Here is a 20,118-nt window from a genome sequence, read left to right on the forward strand (position 1 = left end):
AGCTACTAGTGGGCTGTGTCTGTCACTGGCTGTTAAAATGGAGCAGGACAAAATACATAAATGTCAGCCTAATGCTATGTATGTAAATGATTTGCAAGCTAACTGTTATTGACCTCAGTCATCTAGGATGTGCGGGCAATAATTGGACACCGAATTATATACATTTTCAGAGCAATGTCTGTGCATTGGAAAGTGTTGTGAATTAAAAGGTATAATTGCTTTGAATCAATTTTGTGTGACCCCTGGAATCCTTATAAAATGTAAATACACCCATACCTGTAGATGCATGCACAGCTGTACATTTACATTGTTGTCCTTGGGCATGTGCTTAACCACTTATACCGAGGCCCCCTCCTTTTTTCCCCCTCCACCAATCTTTTTTGCTTAAAATAAGCGACACTAGGGTTCATGGGGCTTGTTTCAATAAAATGATCTGCAAAGTCATTCATATTAAGGTTATACCTTTTCCACCATTCTGTTTGGTCTGAGTAAGCATTTGTAATACTGGTATATTCTTCCATTATCTGTTTGAAGTGAGTCTGAAGTGAATCAGTTTCAACTCAACTCTCTTTCAACTGTCTATGGATTGCAAAAAAAAAAAAGAAACCTTAGCCATGCACTCATGAAAATACAGAAATCACTGTAATACAGAAATGACTACTTATTTTGTTCTCTCTCTCTTTCTCTTTCTCTGTATGATGTCTCAGTGGAGATGAGGTTCATAGGCTTGCATGGTGATGGTGTGTATCTAGGTGTGTTGGTGTACCCTGATTCAACCGTAGCGTGATATCTCCTCCCCCACCGCAGCAAATGATTCCTTTTTATTGCTCAGAATGAACTCATCTCTACCTCGCTTCCCTGCTTTCCCATAGCCCTAAAGCATTCTCATTACAGGCGAGATTGGAAAACAGTCTCCCTCACCTTCTGACTATCTCTCACCCTGACCATCTGTGTCTAACTCATCTACATGTGCCATCTCTTTCAGTGTGCCATCCACCACCAGCCTTTTTTTTCTCTCTCCTGTCCGCCTTGCTTCAGTTTATAAATCTATCTACAGTATATGATATTGTCACGGTCGGGGGAAAACCTTGTATGTCCAAAACTGTTACTTTTCAGGAAATGGAAAAAAAAATACCTGTGTTCAAATGTAGTTATTATTTCAATCAATGTGTCGCATCACGACTCGTTGTGAGCTTGTCGATTGGCTATTTTTTAAACTGTAGCGTGACGCTGTCAAGTATGACATAGGACATTCATTTATGAAATAAAAAAGATGGAGAGAATATGGAGATACAAGTTTTCTGCATGCCAGCGTCAATATATTGCTTTTTTTTTATTGTCACCTCAACCTCACTCTTTTCTTTCTTCACTTTTTCATTTCCCCCTCCCTTTTCTCACTCCCTACTGTACATCCTTTTCATTCACTCTCTCATAACCTTTTTTTGCTCTCTCACATTCAAAGTTTTGTACTACTCCTCTGCAAACGACATGGAGAAAACACATCTTTTGTCAAATGTCAATTAAAACGGTATAAACCATACATGCTGGTAGTGGTAAGGTCAAGGTATTTTGCATTTTATTGCAGTATGCCTTCTCTTATTTTTCGTTTAATTTTAATGTATTATTATAGTCTATTATGACTTATATTAATACTCTTAGTCTTAATGTTATGTAAAGCAATTTGAATTGCCTTGTTCGAAACGGGCTATACAAATAAACTTGCCTTGACTTGAACAAAATGTCAGTATAAAGAATCCAACCTTTTATGCAGCTTCCTCGGCTGCATCTCTTTGCATATTGATTCACTGAGACCCTTAATGAGATGAGAGGTTGAACTTGAATTTATGTTGGTGGTGGGTGTATGTATTTTTTTGCAAAAAAAAAACAACCATTAGCCTCGAGGTGAATTCTTGAAGGTAACAAGCGTCACCGCTCTCTCATCACTCTTTAGATCTCATTATCGATGCATCATTCACAGGTGGAAAAATGACAACAACACGTCTCCAAGCTCCATATTTAAAGGCGTTGATTGAAAGAAAGTCGACCGCAATTAGAATATTTAAATCATTTCATCTTCAATTATACTGTAGCTGGAGTTATTGCTTCCTTTAACCCATTCAAGCCCGGGACCGCATCTGTGTCATTTTAAGATTTATCTGGCTATTCAAAAATAGCAGATATACAAGCTCATAGCGCGGCACCGAGTGCCGCGCTATGAGCTTGTAGATCTGCTATTATTATTATTCAAATATTTGTATTACATTTTTCAAGACAAAGATACTAATACAAACTTATAACAAACTACAAGACATCACAGACACTAGTACTCAATACCCAACAAAACAGATACCCGTATCAACCAATTATTAAATGACCGAAAATGCAAGGGATTTTTCATACAATACATTGACATGAAAAGCGGTATCGATATCACAAAATTAAAGTCAATAAGTGAAAAGAAAAAAGAGGGAATAAACAAATAAATGCAGAATAAAAGGAGGAATGGAATGGAATGGAATCAATTGCCTTGTAGATCTGCCATTTTTGAAAAATCATGAAAATGTGTTCAAATCTTTAAATATGTATTTTTTAAAGCAAACATTTGTAAAATATTTTGTTCCAGGGACCCCCAGAAGCAAAGATTTGAGTTACAAATGTTTGCTTTAAAAAATAGATATTCAAAGATTTGCACACATTTTCAATTTTTTTCCAAAAGAAAATAGCAGATCTACAAGCTCATTGTGCGGCACTCGGTGCCGCACTAAGCTTGTATATCTGCCATTTTTGAATAGCCAAATACATCTTAAAATGACACACAGATGCGTTCCCGGTCTTAACGGGTTAAAGATTTTGATATGAAACGCCTCTGTAGTTATTGTGAAGTGCATGCAGTGTTTCAGCGAGAAAAACAGATGGAGGGGGAAGCGATATCAAAAAGAAGGTGTGAGAGAAGGAACGTGTGAGACACTCCCTACAGGATGGCGAGGACTGGGAGAGAGTGAGATAGGCAGGCTACGCGCCCGGTAAATGAAAAACTTTTACTGCTGACACAGTTGGAGTTTAGCCCTATAGTGCTTTGGGGAGTTGATGCCTTTTATGGAGGCTTGGTTTTTGGACACTGGGCTGCCCTTCAGAGTGGAAGGAGGCACAAGTGAAGAGAGACAGAAGCGGAGATGTACCGAGAGAACGACAGAGGGTAAAAAGAGATGGATAATTATAGGCAGATGGAGAAAGCCGGGCACGGAATTGACTTCGACTTCACACGCCTTCTATTTGGCCTCTAAAGCCTGTTTTATACTTGGTTTGTGCGCTTCGTGCCATATGCGATGAAAATAGCCAATCTACAAGTTCACAACATGCTGCACTCTGCGAACTTGTTGTGAGTCTCTAGATCCGGCTATTTTTGGTGCGTTGACACCGGCATGCAACTAACTGTACTGTAAATGAGGCGTAAAGTTTGTGTGTGTGCGTGTGTGTGCGTGTGTGTGTGCTACTAAATGAGTTCACACAGTCCTGGATTTCACACTCATTAGGCACAAGCGATCTCATTTTTTGACCTCAATCACGTTTGTCATGTAACAGCCCTCGTACCTGGGGGTCCCCAGCAAAAGTAGTTAACATAGCGTTACAATCATTTTAACCACTTTATCCATTTATATGTTGGCTACTGGTATTCAAAAATAGCAGATATGCAAGCTCGCAGCGCGTCACTTCGTGCCGCGCTGCAAGCTTGTTCATCTGCTATTTTTGAAAATATCTGAAAAATATCAAATTGTTTGAATGATTTTGATGATTCTTTAAAGGTAGGGTAAGTGATATTTTTTGGTTAAAACAAAAAGTATTTTGTTAAAAGGTTAAAATACTATATTGTGATAGTAATCATTGCTATAGAGTGTTTGTTCAGTAACAGATGTCTCCCTGTCTCTCCAGCTCTTTAATAAACAGAAAATACATTTTCCGGTAGGTGTCAAAATCTCAGCCAATCAGGAGAAAGTACCCATTTTTAAGCTTAATTTGTATAGTGTTCCAGTTCCAATTTTGCCTGCTCATTTCTTAGTGTCATCACTTCCAATTTCACTTGTTTAATCTGTATCCTGATTGAGTTCTCTATCCTGGTTGGATAAAATTGGAAATTAAACTGAAACTGAAACGAAAATGCATTTTCTGTTTAATAAAGAGCTGGAGAGACAAGGAGACTCCTAATACTGAACAAACACTCTATAGCAATGAGTACTATCAGAATATATAGAGCTATTTAACACTTATTGTAACCAAAGCAAATCACTTACCCTACCTTTAACATAAATCTGCTCTTCTGGGGGTCCCTGGCACAGAGCCTTTTCAGTTGGGGGGTCCGCGGTCAAATGTATAGATATCAATTTGGGGGGTCCTTGCTATGAAAAAGTTTGAGAACCACTGCTCTGCACATCCATATACAGTCGTACACCTAAATTAATTTCTCAGCATTTCTATTTCTCATTCCCCCCCCCCCCCCTACTTTCTAACTTGTTTGATCTGTTGGCCGCTAGTGGTATTTTTCCTGTCGTTTCAAAGCCTCTGGAGCTCATTTTGCAAATCAAACTGGAACATGTCCCCTGTGTGTGTGTGTGTGTGTGTGTGTGTGTGTGTGTGTGTGTGTGTGTGTGTGTGTGTGTGTGTGTGTGTGTGTGTGTGTGTGTGTGTGTGTGTGTGTGTGTGTGTGTGTGTGCGGGGCATGGGAGAGAGAGAGAGCAAGCTAAAGAAGGAGAAGGCTCCTCTTTTCCAACCTTGCCATTAAAGCATGAAAACATGCACCCCTGTCGACATGTAGTGTGGCTCTGAACTGTGAAATGCCACTGGAAACGAAATGCCATGTAAACTAATCCTATCTATAACCTTTTCCGGATGTCAAAAAACGTATTATGCCATGAAGGCCTACATGTGTTCATGTTTGTCTCTAACCCGGAGTCCTTATTTAACCCATTGAGACCTGAAGCCTCCTAAATCTCAACAGTTTTCTGAAAAACGTATGTTTCTATATCAGTGGTGCTCAATCTTTTTCATGCCAAGAACCCCCAAAATTATATGTATTTGGCTGCAGACCCCCATCAAAATATTTGGTTCCAGGGACCCCCAGAAGCAAAGATTTGAGTTAAAAATATTCACTTTAAAAATACATATATTCAAAGATTTGCACACATTTTCACGATTTTTCAAAAATAGCAGATATACAAGCTCATAGCGCGGCACCGAGTGCCGCGCTATGAGCATATAATAGCCCAAAGTGTAAAATAATGCTTTTTAGCTCAAATCTAAAAATGACACAGTTCCAGGTCTTAACTGAATGACTGCCAGAATTATTTCAGATTTTTTGCTGTTGTCTGCCAGAGATTTTTCATTGAAATTAAAAAAGTACTCAGGAGCCGAGATACAGAATTTTTAAGTTTTGAGTTAACAAGGAAGTGGATGGGAATGTTTTCAATTTTTTTTCAATTTTTTTTAATTTTTCAATAGAACGCATTTATGCGTGATTGGCGGCCAAGTGCGCTAATTAATAGATCGCATTTATGCGTGATTGGCAGGAATTGAGTTAATGGTTTAACAACACGCAGCATAACAACAGATTTATTTGTAAATCATACTAAAACATTTTAAACAGAGAGTATCGATAAGGCCCTCGTTCTTGCCCACCACGGTGGAGACCGGGGGGTTTGAATAATCCGCTGTGACTCCGGCTTCACACAATTGCCGTGTTCAGAGGAGGGAAGTCGGGTGAAACGTTGATCTTCGTCACAGTGGTGGAAAAATATGATATATTGTATAATATAAGTAAAAGTATCAATACTGTGATGTAGAAATACTCTGTTTCAGTTAAAAAATAATAAATAAAGTAAAGTACAAAAGTATTGGTTACAAAATTTAAAATACCAAAAGTAGAAAGTAGTCATTATGCAGAATGACTGCATTGGAGTTTTCAAATGTATAAACATCATTTGAAAATGGCAGATCTACAAGCTGGATGGATGGATGCAGACAGACATGTCAGACCACATGTGATGTATGTGCAATCTCCTTTGTAAACTATTAAGAAAAGACAAGTAAAAGTAAAATTGTAAATTACTTTCTTTTCTGTATTTGCTTGAATACAATTTAGGTGTACTGAGAAAGCAAATGGATCGCAGTGTGCATGAAATGGTGTATATTGCTTTACTAGATTTTGGAATTTGGAACATCCTGCGCATGAGATCATACAATAGTGTATCTTGGAGCAATGGCGCCTGACGCTGAGTCACTGACTTCCCAAAGATGTTGCTTGTCTAGTGATCCAGTGATCAGGAGGTAGAGCAGGTCGGCCAATGATCCGTGGGTCGGCGGTTCGAATCCCGGCTCCTCCTCCTGTCCACATGTCGAAGTGTCCTTGGGCAAGACACTGAACCCTACACTGCCTCCAATGATTCGGTCGGCGCTAGCTTGCCACCATTGGTGTGTGAATGTGGGAAAAGTGGGGACGCTGGCGTCGAATGTTCGCCGCTCCACCTCCCAATGTCCCCTCCCTGAATGAACGAATGAACCATTGTAAGAGCGCTTTGAGTAAGTTTGAGTACTTAGAAAAGCGCCATAAAAATGCAATTCATTATTATTATTATAATGCACACATCTGTCATTGTGCCCTCAGGAGAGTAATGATGCATAGAGTGAAATAGCCACTGTGAGTAAATATGGTCAAATATGGACACACATTAGCTCACTCTTTCCCCCTGCACCCCACATGTGTTGCTGATAAATCTCTTTGGCAAATCAAGTTTTTTGAAAAACGTCCACAAACATGTTTTATATTGCTATATGTCGTCTCTGTTGGGTGGAAACCTCATATGTCCAAAACGGTTACTTTTCAGGATTCAAATTCAAAAGCGAGCAGCAGATCTACAAGCACGATCCACAAGCTCGAAACGTGGCGCAAAGCGACACGTTTCCAGCTTGCTGATCTGTTACTTTTGATGCTTTTGTGTGACGCTGTAGTATGACCAAGCGTTCATTTACGAAAAAAACGTTAGACAAAGTTAGAATATGGAGATGAGAGGTTTCTGCCCGACAGCAACGATATATAGCAACGACTTAAATGATACTGAGGCGTTTCCAGCTTGAAAGGCAGAACAACGTGTAGGTGTTAACAGGTCTAAATGGGTTAATGGACGAAAATGAAGATCTTTATATAATTGGTCCTCGCTAATGCTCATTATAATATGGAACCATGTTTGTCTACTTGGTCTGTGTCTCAGAGGAGGGCAGTGGACAGTTCATAAATTCGCCTACCGGTGACACATCGTTTTTCAAAAGGTTTCCAAAAGTCTATGAAAATAGCTGATCTGCAAACGTACTTTTGCAAGACACTGTCATACCACAAAGTATATAATAGGCATTAATTTGTGAGGAAACATAAAAATCTGTATATCTGCTATTTTTGAATAGCCAAAGAAATCTAAAGTGACACAGATGCGTTCCAGGTCTTAATGGGTTAGAAAAATCCCTTTTTGCCCCCGAAAACTCACATCCTCTCTATAAATAGTAGAAATTGGTTTGGAATAAGTGTTCTTTTCCCGTCTCCCTCCCTAGACTGCAGTCATCATTTCTTGGCAAATGCCAAGCGATCCTTGATGAAATACCCCCGTTTATTGACTTCATGAATATTACAACCCATAACTTGTGCGAGAGATTTGTCTGGGCCATAAAGATTTGACTCGTAGTTAAAAGTTCTGTCTGTGTGTGGCGAGAGAGAAAAAAGTGCACGCTGAAAAGTTTTGAGTCGTTCTTTTGGTCTGGTGCACTTAAACAGGCTTGGGAGTCTGCCTCTATTTGGAGTGGAGCAGAGGCAATGTGCTGTAAAATTGGTTATGAATTTATGCATCATGTTAGAACATGCCCAGGGAAGTGGTGCATTGGACACACACACACGCGCGCGAGCACACGCGCGCACACACCATTTATGTATTTTGTATTTATTTTGTATTTATTTATTTAAATTCTAATCATTACTATTATTATTATCAATGCATTCATTTATGTATTTATTTATTTAACCCATTAAGACCTGGAACTGGGTCATTTTTAGATTTGAGCTAAAAAGCATTATTTTACACTTTTGGCTATTCAAAAATAGCAGATATACAAGCTCATAGCGCGGCACCGAGTGCCGCGCTACGATCGCCGCGCTACGAGCTTGTAGATCTGCTATTTTTGAAAAATCGTGAAAATGTGTGCAAATCTTTGAATACATATATTTTTAAAGTGAACATTTCCAACTCAAATCTTTGCTTCTGGGGGTCCCTGGAACTAAATATTTTGATGGGGGTCCGCGGCCAAATACATATAATTTTGGGGGTCCTTGACATGAAACAGATTGAGCACCACTGATATAGAAACATACGTTTTTCAGAAAACTGTTGAGATTTAGGAGACATGTAGAATCGGCTTCAGGTCTCAATGGGTTAAATTTACATCCCATGCATGATACAAATAATTGGTATTCAGCATTAGTACTATTTCTTTCGTGTGCGTGTGTACGTTGCGCCTGTGTGTGCGCCCGTGTGTGTGTGTGTGCGCGTGCGTGCGTGTTTGGCCACGCCATGGCCAGCCTGCTGTCTTCAACCACTGCATTTCATCATGCAGCTGATGTCCGCTCTGTCAGCTGTCCTCCCTGCTTAGTACGCTGCCTTTCAAGTGCAAACGCTTCATAACATGCCTTGAAGTGTGTGCCACACACACACACACACACACACGCACACACGCACACACGCACACACACACACACACAGGACATCAGGCAAACAATCTCCAAACTCAATCCAAGTTCAAATACTGGACTGCCAGCCAGGTATTTCACAGATTTGGACATCTAAGGGCCTCAATCAACTTCTGTCACATTATGGTAATTTTGTTTTGCACAAACCTAATCAAAACCAAGCCACGGAGTTGGGTAAAAGCTTTACTCTCTCTCGCGCTCGCGCTCGCGCTCTCTCGCTCTCCCTCTCTCTCTCTCTCTCTCTCTCTCTCTCTCTCTCTCTCTCTCTCTCTCTCTCTCTCTCTCTCTCTCTCTCTCTCTCTCTCTCCCTCCCTCTACATTCTGTTTCTTAAAATAATGTGCACTGTGTGGTCCTGGCATTGTGTGCAGAGAGACTAATGCACAATGCCATGCCAAATGCTTTTCCATATTGAAATTGTTGCGTGGTTTTCTCAAGGTATCATTAGAGTTTGAATGAGTATTGTAACTGAGTGTAAGTAATGTAACTGAATGAGAGGGAGAGAGTGCACAGTAAGAAGGATTTGAGGTGAGTGCGTCAGCATTGATGCAAACCGCTGCTCCTGAAAGCATCTACAAATGGAACCTACGAAACGCAGAAAAAGTAGTAAACACACTGTAATGTATTTTCATGTTGGTTTGCATTTGGAGAGGCATAGAAAGCTTATGAGAAGGAAAATAAGGGTTGTTTGACAAAAAAGGCATTTGTTTATACATACTATGTAGAGTTGTCACTTTGTGTAAGGTCAACAGCTACTGAATAAAAGCACATTTGAGCCGCTCATAAAAACACAACAGTTCATGGAAAGTGGTGTGCAAAAAAAAAACAATGTTTACTGAAATAAGATATGCTCTGCTGAATGATTTGGCATATTAGTATACAGGTTAATGTGGTGGCTGTTAAGATGTGATAAGATGCCACTGTATGAATGCAAAAAGGGTGTTGATGTTTGTTGAATATAAATGTCACGATTTAACCCTACCACTTAGCAGGGTTATTGGACAGTGTAAAAATCGTTATATGTTCTAGCCATATTACTTGGATAGTTGTCATATTTCAGGCTTTTGGATTCTCTTGAATATTGGACAGCGCAAAAATCATTCCGTTTTCTAGCCATATAACTTCTACTGTGGATAGTTGTAATATTTCAGGCCTTTGGATTCTCTTGACAGTGTAGAGAATTTCAATATTTTAACATACAGCACCCCTTTGCTGACTGTTTTGTCAAGGCTTACAATGACGTTGCTAAGAGATACTGGGCTAGGATGAATTTGCCCTCCACACATAATTCCATGGGAAATGTTACATTCACACTGCCTTTGAACAGTCATTGTAATGCCTGGTTAATGCCTGGTTACATATTTCCCAGCACTTTTGTAAAACGGAAGTGTTTCGTCTCTATATAGTGCCATTTAAAGGTTCTAAGTGAAACAAGGACAAAGCTAGGTCAAAATGAATCTTTTGAGCTTTAGATTCATGAATTATTGTTAACTGTGTGTCTCCCTGTCTGCCTTTCTGTCGACAGCAGTCGTTTTCAAACTTTTTGTGCCCAAGGCACACCAAGAGGCAAAGTCAAGTCAAATCTCAAGGTAGACCTGTATTTATATTCATGCAAAATAGCCTCTATACTGTAGCAAGTCCCTCTTATCAATGTGTAAAGCAATGCCTGAAATAAGGACACCAGGTTGAAAGTGGTTAAAATATATTCTTAGGGTGTAGAATTTGCCCTTGTGTTGAGAAATGAGCACACACACAAAATACACATAAATTAATGGATAATTCATAACTTTTTAGTTGTATACAGTATATTGCAATAATAATGTGGCAGACCTGGACTTGTGGACTCTTGCTTTGGGATTTGTCTGATTACTGCGCTCGCGTGGTTGTGTGTGTGTGTGTGTGTGTGTGTGTGTGTGTGTGTGTGTGTGTGTGTGTGTGTGTGTGTGTGTGTGTGTGTGTGTGTGTGTGTGTGTGTGTGTGTGTGTGTGTGTGTGTGTGTGTGTGTGTGCGCGCGTGCGGTCTGTCCCATTGACTGCGTGTCTGTCAGTTGTTCTGTCTGCCTGTCCATTTGTCCCCAATATGCGAGTCTGCCTGATAGCTAGTTTGTCTCTTTCTCTGTCTGTATCTGTCTATTTAGGCTTGCTTTGCTGCCCATGTTTCTTGTCCAGCTTTATCTGTGTCCTCAGTCTGTTCCCCTGTACTTGCTTTGTTTCCCACTCTGTCTATGCCTCCAGCCAGACCAATACTTTTGTCCTGTCTACTTCTGGCCTGTCCTGCCCTGTCCCAATCAGTCCATTACTTCTGTCCTGGCCTACAGCAAGTCCAAAACTTTTTGTCCTGGCTCTGTCCTGTGCCGTCCCTGCAGCCAGACCATTACTTTTGTTCTGTCTGTTTCTGTCCTTTTCTGCCTCTGGCGAATAACTTTTGTCCTGTTTCTGTCCTGTCCTGGCCTGGCCTGGCTTGTCCCGCCGAGTCTTGTCTAGCGCCTATCTCACAGAACAGGTCCTGTCTGTCTGTCTGTTTTCGTTCAGTCTGCCTGTGTTTTAGGGTGGGATTTATCTTAACGCATTTCTTTCATTTCTATATCAGTGGTTCTCAAACTTTTTCACGTCAAGGACCCTCAAAACGATATGTATTTGACCGCGGACCCCCATCTCAAAATATGTTGTCCCAGAAGCAAAGATTTGAGTTAAAAATGTTTGCTTTAAAAGAATATACATATTGAAAGATTTGCACAAATGTTCACGATTTTTCATAAATAGCAGATCTACAAACTCGTAGCGCGGCACTCGGTGCCGCGCTATGAGCTTGTATGTCTGCTATTTTTAAATAGCCAAAGTGTAAAATAATGCTTTGTAGCTCAAATCAAAAAGTGACGCAGATGCGTGTTCCAGGTCTTAATGGGTTAACTGAACCAAGTTTATGGAACTGAACTGGGTTGGACTAAGCTAGAGTGGACTCTGTGTTGTTTTTAGACTGAAGTGAACCGAATTGAACTGGGCTGGGATGGATTACTGGACTGGATCTGATGTCGGTGAGGCTACAGGATATCTTGGGTTTCTTTAAGAATCAATTGAAGATGGTCGGGCCATGTCTTCCTCAATTTTCACAGATCCTTGTGAAGTGAAATGGTTTCTCCACCGTGCATAACGTGTTCATTTCTTTACATTACTGCTTTGAAGGACTCATTACTTTAACTCATTAACTGCCATGGACAAATTAATTAGTCAAATTCTGCTATGGCTCAGTCTGCCAACGACGAGTTTGGATGAGTTTTGAGAAACACAGAACCAGAGATAACGAGATCCGAAGATGTACTGCTCCATTCACTCCCTGGTTAACTTATTACTTAAAAATGCTCTATCTCGGCTCATGTGTACTTTTTATTTTTCTATTGTATTTTTGGCAACACTATTTTCAACTTGCCACAACTATGGAACGGATTACCTCTATCGGATAATTTATTTTCCCACATTCTACGAGACCCCTCTGTGTGTAATGAGGGGATCACCGTGCGGAGAGCATTCACAGAAAATATTCCATGATTTTTCAAAGGTTGATAAAATCGCTCCTTTTCGTTGGCAGTAGCGTAACACTATTACACTATTACTCTGGCAGTTAAATAGTTAAAGATTTGTACCGTAACACCAACATACTCTTTTTTTTGTATTCACACCTTAAATGTGTTCTTCTTGTCTCTCTGTGGCAGTGTCCGGGGGCGTTTTCGGGCGGCAAGGCGATTCAGGGTCAGAGCCCGATGACGACAACCAGATGAAGTTCTACACAGAGCAGCACCGGGGGCGCAGACGCAGCAAAGGTGAGAGGAAATGCAGACGGATGGATGTGGGTATTTATTTTTTCGCAGAGGTGTCCCACTTTGCTCACTGCACACTTTGTCAGTAATGCAAGGGAAGCAGAGGGGAAACAACACATATACAGTAAAAAAATAGAGAAGACAGAAACTTTAAATATCATCCTATCCATACTGTGAAATTCAATTAAATTTGCCCTGGAGCAACCTGGTGTCGAGTCAAAACAAAAGGAGACCCCTGCCAGTTCACCTGTGGCTGAACCCTGAGAGCGCTGTAAGGGAAAAACACAAACTAAATTGGCCTCAAAGCAGACAAAAAAAATCACTTTGAAAAATACAGTCCTAGGCTAAACTCACTGTTTTGACAGTAGGGGGATATTGAAAAACAACCAAGCAACTTCTGAGGGGACTATGGGAGAGGGATCTGCAGTTGCTGGGAGAAATGAGATCAGCAGTGGTGGAAAGTAACTTAAGTACATTTACTCAAGTGCCATTACGTAAGTACAACGTTGAGGTACTTTTACTTTACTTGAGTAAACTCCGCTACAGTTATCTGACAGCTTTAGTTTATTGAATTAACCCATTAAGACCTGAAGCCTCCTAAATCCCAACAGTATTTTGAGAAACGTACGTTTCTATATCAGTGGTGCTCAAACTTTTTCATGTCAAGGACCCCCAAAATGATATGTATTTGCCTGCGGACCCCCATCTCAAAATATGTTGTTCCAGAAGCAAAGATTTGAGTTAAAAATGTTCGCTTTAAAAATATATATATTCAAAGATTTGCACACATTTTCACCATATTTCAAAAATAGCAGATCTACAAGCTCATAGCGCGGCACTCGGTGCCGCGCTATGAGCTTGTATATCTGCTATTTTTGAATAGCCAAAGTGTAAAATAATGCTTTTTTATCTCAAATCTAAAAACGACACAGATGCGTTCCAGGTCTTAATGGATTAATAGATAACCTTTTGTACATTTACTCAAGTAAAATTCGCAATACAGGCCTACTACTTGCATATTGCGGTATTGCAAAGTAAAAAAAATGAGAGTAACCCACTAGCTCCACCACTGGAGACCAAATATGTCCTGATTTGTCAGCATCTAGCTGGAAGCAGGAAGGATCTGTGCACATCCCCGGTGTGGTTTTAAGTGCGGTACCGCGGCACAGCTCAGTGACTCTCTGAGCAGATATATGAGCTGATGTAAATGGGAGCTGCATGGTGATAAGTAAAGCCCAGTCAAATAATAACCGTAATGGGAAACATGATTTGGCCCTGCCACATGACAAAGTGATATGTGATAGTGAGTGCACTTCCTCTTTGCACGTGCATGTGTGTGTGTGTGTGTGTGTGTGTGTGTGTGTATGTGTGACGTGTCAGTGTGTGCATGTGCTTGTCGGTGTTCATTAGTGCATCCATACAGTTTGTTTGTGTTTGAATGAACAGTCACGTGTACAGTATACTTACTCGGACACAATGACAAAACCACATCGTACATCTGTACAAACGTATGATGTGTTTGTGTCCAACGTATTTGTGAATACCTTGGATTTTCTCTCTCTCTCTCTCTCTCTCTCTCTCTCTCTCTCTCTCTCTCTCTCTCTCTCTCTCTCTCTTTCTCTCTCTCTGAGAGAGAGAAAGAGAGAGCTGACAGTGTAATAGTCTTACAGTGAATTCCTTTTAAAAGGACACTGTTGGCATGCATTAGCTGCTCCCTGTGGCCACGCAACTGTGAAAGATGTAGCATGGCATGAGTGTGACAACTATGTCAAGGTTAAGGCCGACTGTAAAATGATTGGTCTTCCTTCGGGGAGATGGACTAAGGGAGATAAAAAAAAAGAGCCATAGAGGTGAACATAACACATTTCTTTGATACTATATAATTTTAACGTTGCCCACTGGACAATTCTTATACGTCTTTATTTTGTTAAAGTGCATGCGGTTCTTCCCTTCACTGTGTATTGAATGTATGCAAGGTCGTTTTTTTCTAGGGGTAGGTTTTTAACTTTTTTAAAACATTTCTGCTACCTAAAAAAGATTCTTTCACCCACATAGAAAAAAATATTCACAATTTTTCCCCCTGCACCCTTAACTCATATACTGCCTAGAACGACTAAAACGACTTCTGTCCATAAGCCATGCCTGCCAAGAACGACTAAAACGACTTTTAAAAAAAAATAAAAAATAAAAAATATTTTTTATTTTTTATTTTATTTTTTAGATTTTTTTTTTTTTTTTTGACCCAAAGACCAAGGAGATATGATTTTTCGAAGATATAGACTCCCATCCACTTCCTTGTTAACTTAAAACTTAAAAATTCTGTATCTCGGCTCCTGAGTACTTTTTTTTTTCAATGAAAAATATGGCAGTGTTCAAACACGGCCAGAAATAATTCTGGCAGTGAATGAGTTAAAAATAAACCCAACCCTGGAAAAAAAATAAACCAACGCGTAATATGTTATTTTCCAACCCACAAAATATAAACCAACAGCTTTTCAAAAATAAACCTACCCCTAAAAAAAACTACCTACTGTACTAATGTTGCTTCAGGGGCTCCGTAATTGTCCACTCAGTGGGCTTTTGCCGTAATTGAAGGCCTGCTTACAAGTGTAATCACACGTGCAAACACTGATGGGATTTAGGCTAGTTTGATTTGGCAGTATTGCTATGCACAACATGCTATTTTCCCATCAGAATGACATTGTATTTTTCAGACATTTGGGGGAGATGTCCCATTTGTCTGTGAGAGTTTTGTCCTTTTGATACTTAATTATGATTATAATGCTTCATCTTAATTCTGCCAAATGGCCTATATTCTGTCATTTGCTGTTTGAAAACCAAGTAACTACACTCAATGTTTGCAATAGTTTCAGAGGGCTCTGCAGTTGTGAAACAGGGAGTTTACTTTGTACTATGGTAATGTGGTTTTAGAATAATTTCTGCAAATATTCAAATGTCAGTTGCCTAAAACCATTTCCTCTGCACATTTATTTCCCCATTTCTTGCTATATTTTAAGTTTAAACGCTCTTGGGGTCGTCCTGTATCACCGCGTGTCCTCTGTGATCAGTCCTGTCTGCTGATTCTCATCTTTCTACCTTGCGTTCTCTCTTTATCTTGTTGACTTTTCCTTACACCACTGTATAATGTCCAGTTTGACAGCATCCAAGCACTCTTGCACACCCGTAGCCTACATGTCTACACTCAAAAACCAACCACCGTGTACACAGTACACCATTGGTTCTCAAAACCCCCAGGGGTCCTTGAGGGGGTTCCAGGGGTCCCCAGTATTTAAAGTATTTAACCCATTAAGGCCGGAGGTTCCGATTCTACAAAATTTCTTCTATATCAGTTCTAAAAACAGTTTTTTGAAAAAACTTGAAAAAACAAAACTTGTCAGTGGTTTTCAAACTTGTTCATGTCATGTATATGTATTTGCCGCAGACCCCCATCACAAAATATTTTGTTCCAGGGACCCCCAGAAGCAAAGATTTGAGTTACAAATGTTTGCTTTAAAATATATATATATTCAAAGATTTGCACAAATGTTCTTGATTTTTCAAAAATAGCAGATCTCATCGAGCTTGTACATCTGCTATTTTTTGTATTATTTTGAAAAATATTGAAAAATGTTCAATAGTTTTGAAGATTTTTAACATAAATCTTCTCTCCTGGGAGTCCCTGACACAAAACATTTTCAGATGGGGCTCCCCGGCCAAACACATATCATTTTGGGGGTCCTTGGCACGAAAAGGTTTGAGCCACTGCCACCACTGCAGTACACACACAGCATGCCGAGAGTGCAGTATACAGAGCGGCTCATACGGGGGGTGGAGCGGCCGTCTGGGCCAAGGTTCCCCGGTTCAATAACTTAGTTCCTCTTGGCATTGTGTCGAAGTCAAGTGTCCTTGAGCACTAACTAACTGCTCCCGACCGAGCAGGTCGGCTCCTGTGTGTGTGTGTGTGTGTGTGTGTGTGTGTGTGTGCGTGTGTGCGTGTGCGTGCCTGTGTGGGTGCCAGGGTAAAGCACATTGCAAATTGCTTTGGATAAACTCTCCAGTCTATGAATAGAAATATACCGCACACTAATTAAAACGGGGACTAAGATATGTTTACCTAGGTTATTCATTAAACCTGCTGGCAGAATTAGATAACATTACCGAGACGTTATGAAACACATTGTAGGAGGGGTTGTTGTAGATGTGAAAGTAGCATTGAATTGTCCCTCCAGTCCCTACTCCCTACCATTTGAAAAATGAAAGAAAAATGAAACTGCTGAATTCACTCCTCAAAATTCGTAGATAGACTGACAAGAGTGACAGCAGTGACCAATCAGCGGTGTCTCCTTATCATCTGTAGCTAGTCCATACACATTGTGCATTACATTCACCCATTCGCACACTTCACACACCGATGGCGGAGGAAACCGCGCAAGGCACCAACCTGCTCATCGCAGTTAGGGGTTCAGTGTCTTGCTCAAGGACACTTCGACAGTAACACCGGGGGAAGCCCAGGATCGAACCGGGAACCGATTCCCAAGCGGCCACTCTACCTCCTAACCACTGCCGCCCATAATAGTTGATGCGTGGAGTGCACCCTGCAACTACCTGAAGACATCCGTGGAAGCACGTGTCAAAACTCAGTGCAGACTTGCCATAAATGCTAATTCAGGCAGATAACTCACGAATAGATTGAGAACATTAATAGCTTGAGAGCATTTTATTTATAAAATGTAAATACAAGTGTGAATATTATATTTGTTCTTGGCGTTCTGGCTCTCCTATGCATTACTCCCTGCTCTTAAATGGTTGTCTTCTAATGTGCTGAGCAGGGAGTAATGCATAGCAGAGCCGGAACGCTAAGAACAAATATAATATTCACACTGTATTCACAGACAGATATACATCTTTAACACCCATTCCATTAAGGTCCTGTGTATGCAATTCATCGAGACATTTAAAGACGAACGTCTGTCTGAACTAGCTCGCAGGCTACGCATCATCTTCCATCTTCCTATTTTAAATGTGCAATTTTAGATTAATTGGACAATCCTTTGAAGAGAAAAAAATTAGAGTTTAAGAGTTTCATAGTAGGTGTTAGGTAGGTTATTAGCCTGCCCATCGTTGCCGGGCTTATTTTGTTTTGCGTCATTTCCAGTCCATATATGGGCGTATCTGCGCTGCGGCTACAGACACACAGACACCACCAGCCACAACCTGACCTTTACAGTAGATAGGATAGTCATTCACAAACCTCCTCATCTACCTTGTTCCCAGAAGCTAGCGAATGTTAGTGTAAATGACGGTTGGGATTTGACTGCTGATGCTGTCAGCGTTGCCAGATTCTGTGAGAGAAACAAGGAACCAGGTCTAGGAAAACCAGCCCAAAAGAAGCGACTATGGGCCACATGAGCACTTTAACATATACATCAGCTACTGTATTTGAAAATAGCAGATCTACAAGCTCACAATGCGACGCGTTGTGAGCTTGTAGATCTGCTATTTTCAAATAAAATCTTGCGGGGAAATCATAATAAGCAGATCTGGCAACCCTGGATGCTGCGTACATGTGAGCATATTTTATACTATAAAGTCATTTCACTTTTACTTTAGACAGTGACTAATTTGCTGCAGAATGAAAATACTTTTCTCCCCCCTCCACGAACGTATAAACAGTGAAAGCTATTTACAGTAGGAAAACCTTCACACCACACCAAGGCTGTGCCTTTTTCCATGCATTTTCCCAGCTCGTTCTAGTAGTAATCTCGCTATCAGACCTGCCTCTTCCTCATGATAAATGCAGCTAGAGAAAGAAGATAAGCAGCTCATTTCACTGCCTTCATCCTGGGCTTGGGAAACGGGAGCCCGGAGAGAGCCAAAGGGCAACCAAAACAACCAATCTATAACCCTGTCGCCGGCGATAGGATCGTACATCACGTTGACGTAAGATTCTAGGCCGCTGGAAGGAGGGCTTGGTCCTTCCAACTCATCTTTTATTGTCTTGTGCTGAAAGTAAATCAGGAGAGGAGCCAACTCCCCCCCACAAAGCTTAAAGGTTTGGTTTGGAGGTTGACTTGTGCTGAAGGTGGTCTTATAGTTTAGTTGAAATGTGTGCGTGTGCGTGTGCGTGTGCGTGTGCGTGTGCGTGTGCGTGTGTGTGTGTGTGTGTGCGCGTGTGCGCGTGTGTCAGTGTTGATTTCGTCGACTAAAACTACGACGGAAAATGTTCGTCGACTACCTTTTTTCACTGACGAAAACTACATAAAAACAAAATAAAAACTAAGCTATGATGACTCAAACTAAGACTAAATATATTGACAATTTCGTCAACAAATAAAAACTACACAAAAATGTTGGGGAGGGACTAGTGGAGAAGACATCCAGTAGTACGCCTATTAAAAGACGAGTCATTTTATTTTTGGTTGGGCTCGGGTATTACACTCTGAAAATAGCAGATCTACAAGCTGCGATGCGTTGTGGGCTTGTAGATCGGCTATTTTCAGCATGCAACCAAGTGTAAAATCAGCCATTGCGACGCCATCAAGGCACCGCCAAAATACATTTTAGTCGACTAAATTAACTGTAGATTTAGTCGACTATAATCTTATGATATTTAGTCGACTAAAACTAGACAAAAACTAAAACATTTCAGATGACTAAAATATGACTAAAACTATATGGAATTTTATTGGAAAGACTATGACTAAAACGAAATAAAAATGTTATTTAGTTGGTGTGTGTGTGCGTGTGTGTGAGAGAGAGAAAGAGAGAAAGAGAGAGGGAGGGGTCTGCCATTTTGTCGTCATACATGATAAAATCCAGTCATTCGATCATGTGTCGTGAACCATATCCTTGCTTGACATGTGACTGGGTGTTTTTTCCCTCCCTGCAGGCCACCCACACAGTCCCCTGAACAAGGCCACCTTGACGTTGATCACCATCAGCACGTGTGTCCTTGCCATTGTCTATGCTACCCAGAACGCCTGCCCCCTCACCGTCAAAGTCACCCTCCATGTGCCGGAGCACTTTGTTGCTGATGGTAAGTGCAAAGCATTCAGTAAAATGTCCCTGAATATTCAATTAAAGTTAAGAAATTATGTGTGAAAAAAAAAAAAAAAAAAAAAAAGGACAGGTCAACCTCTGCACTTTAAATTCCAGATTGATTTATTTTATTTTATTTACTCAGAGTGTACAAATGAAACAAAATGGAACCATAATTGGTTCCATTTGCACACACTCAGAGTTAAGTGTACACCTTCATCTGTTTTACCTGTTTTGTTTTGATCATTTATTTATTTTAAGACGTTATGGCGATATTTGAATGCCCACATATTCTAGGGCTTGCTTTGTCCTCATTCTAAACCCTGTATGATTTGGGGTGTCAGTAAAATGCCTGCAAACGCAAACTGTAAACAGTATTGCTGTGCTTTGCTACACACAGTCAAATTCCTGATCATGTTGAGCCGTCTGCTCCCGTCTAAAGCCAGGCTGAACGAAAAAGACTGGTTTCAATGTTGCTGTTGAAGACAT

General features: G+C 40.5%; 1 protein-coding gene across 1 annotated transcript in view; it reads left to right on the top strand.

Annotated features, from left to right (window-relative positions):
* Positions 1 to 20,118, top strand: part of astn2 (astrotactin 2) — a gene marked incomplete at both ends in the record, with an annotated part of 637,213 nt that overhangs the window by 221,333 nt on the left and 395,762 nt on the right. Inside the window, 2 exons of the mRNA XM_084047140.1 lie at positions 12,487 to 12,594; positions 19,481 to 19,627. Of these exons, the coding sequence (XP_083903266.1) occupies positions 12,487 to 12,594; positions 19,481 to 19,627 (255 nt within the window). The remainder of the gene's footprint in view (positions 1 to 12,486; positions 12,595 to 19,480; positions 19,628 to 20,118) is intronic.

This window comes from Gymnoscopelus microlampas (assembly GCF_963454915.1).
Source record: "Gymnoscopelus microlampas genome assembly, chromosome: 21".
Classification (NCBI taxonomy): domain Eukaryota; kingdom Metazoa; phylum Chordata; class Actinopteri; order Myctophiformes; family Myctophidae; genus Gymnoscopelus; species Gymnoscopelus microlampas.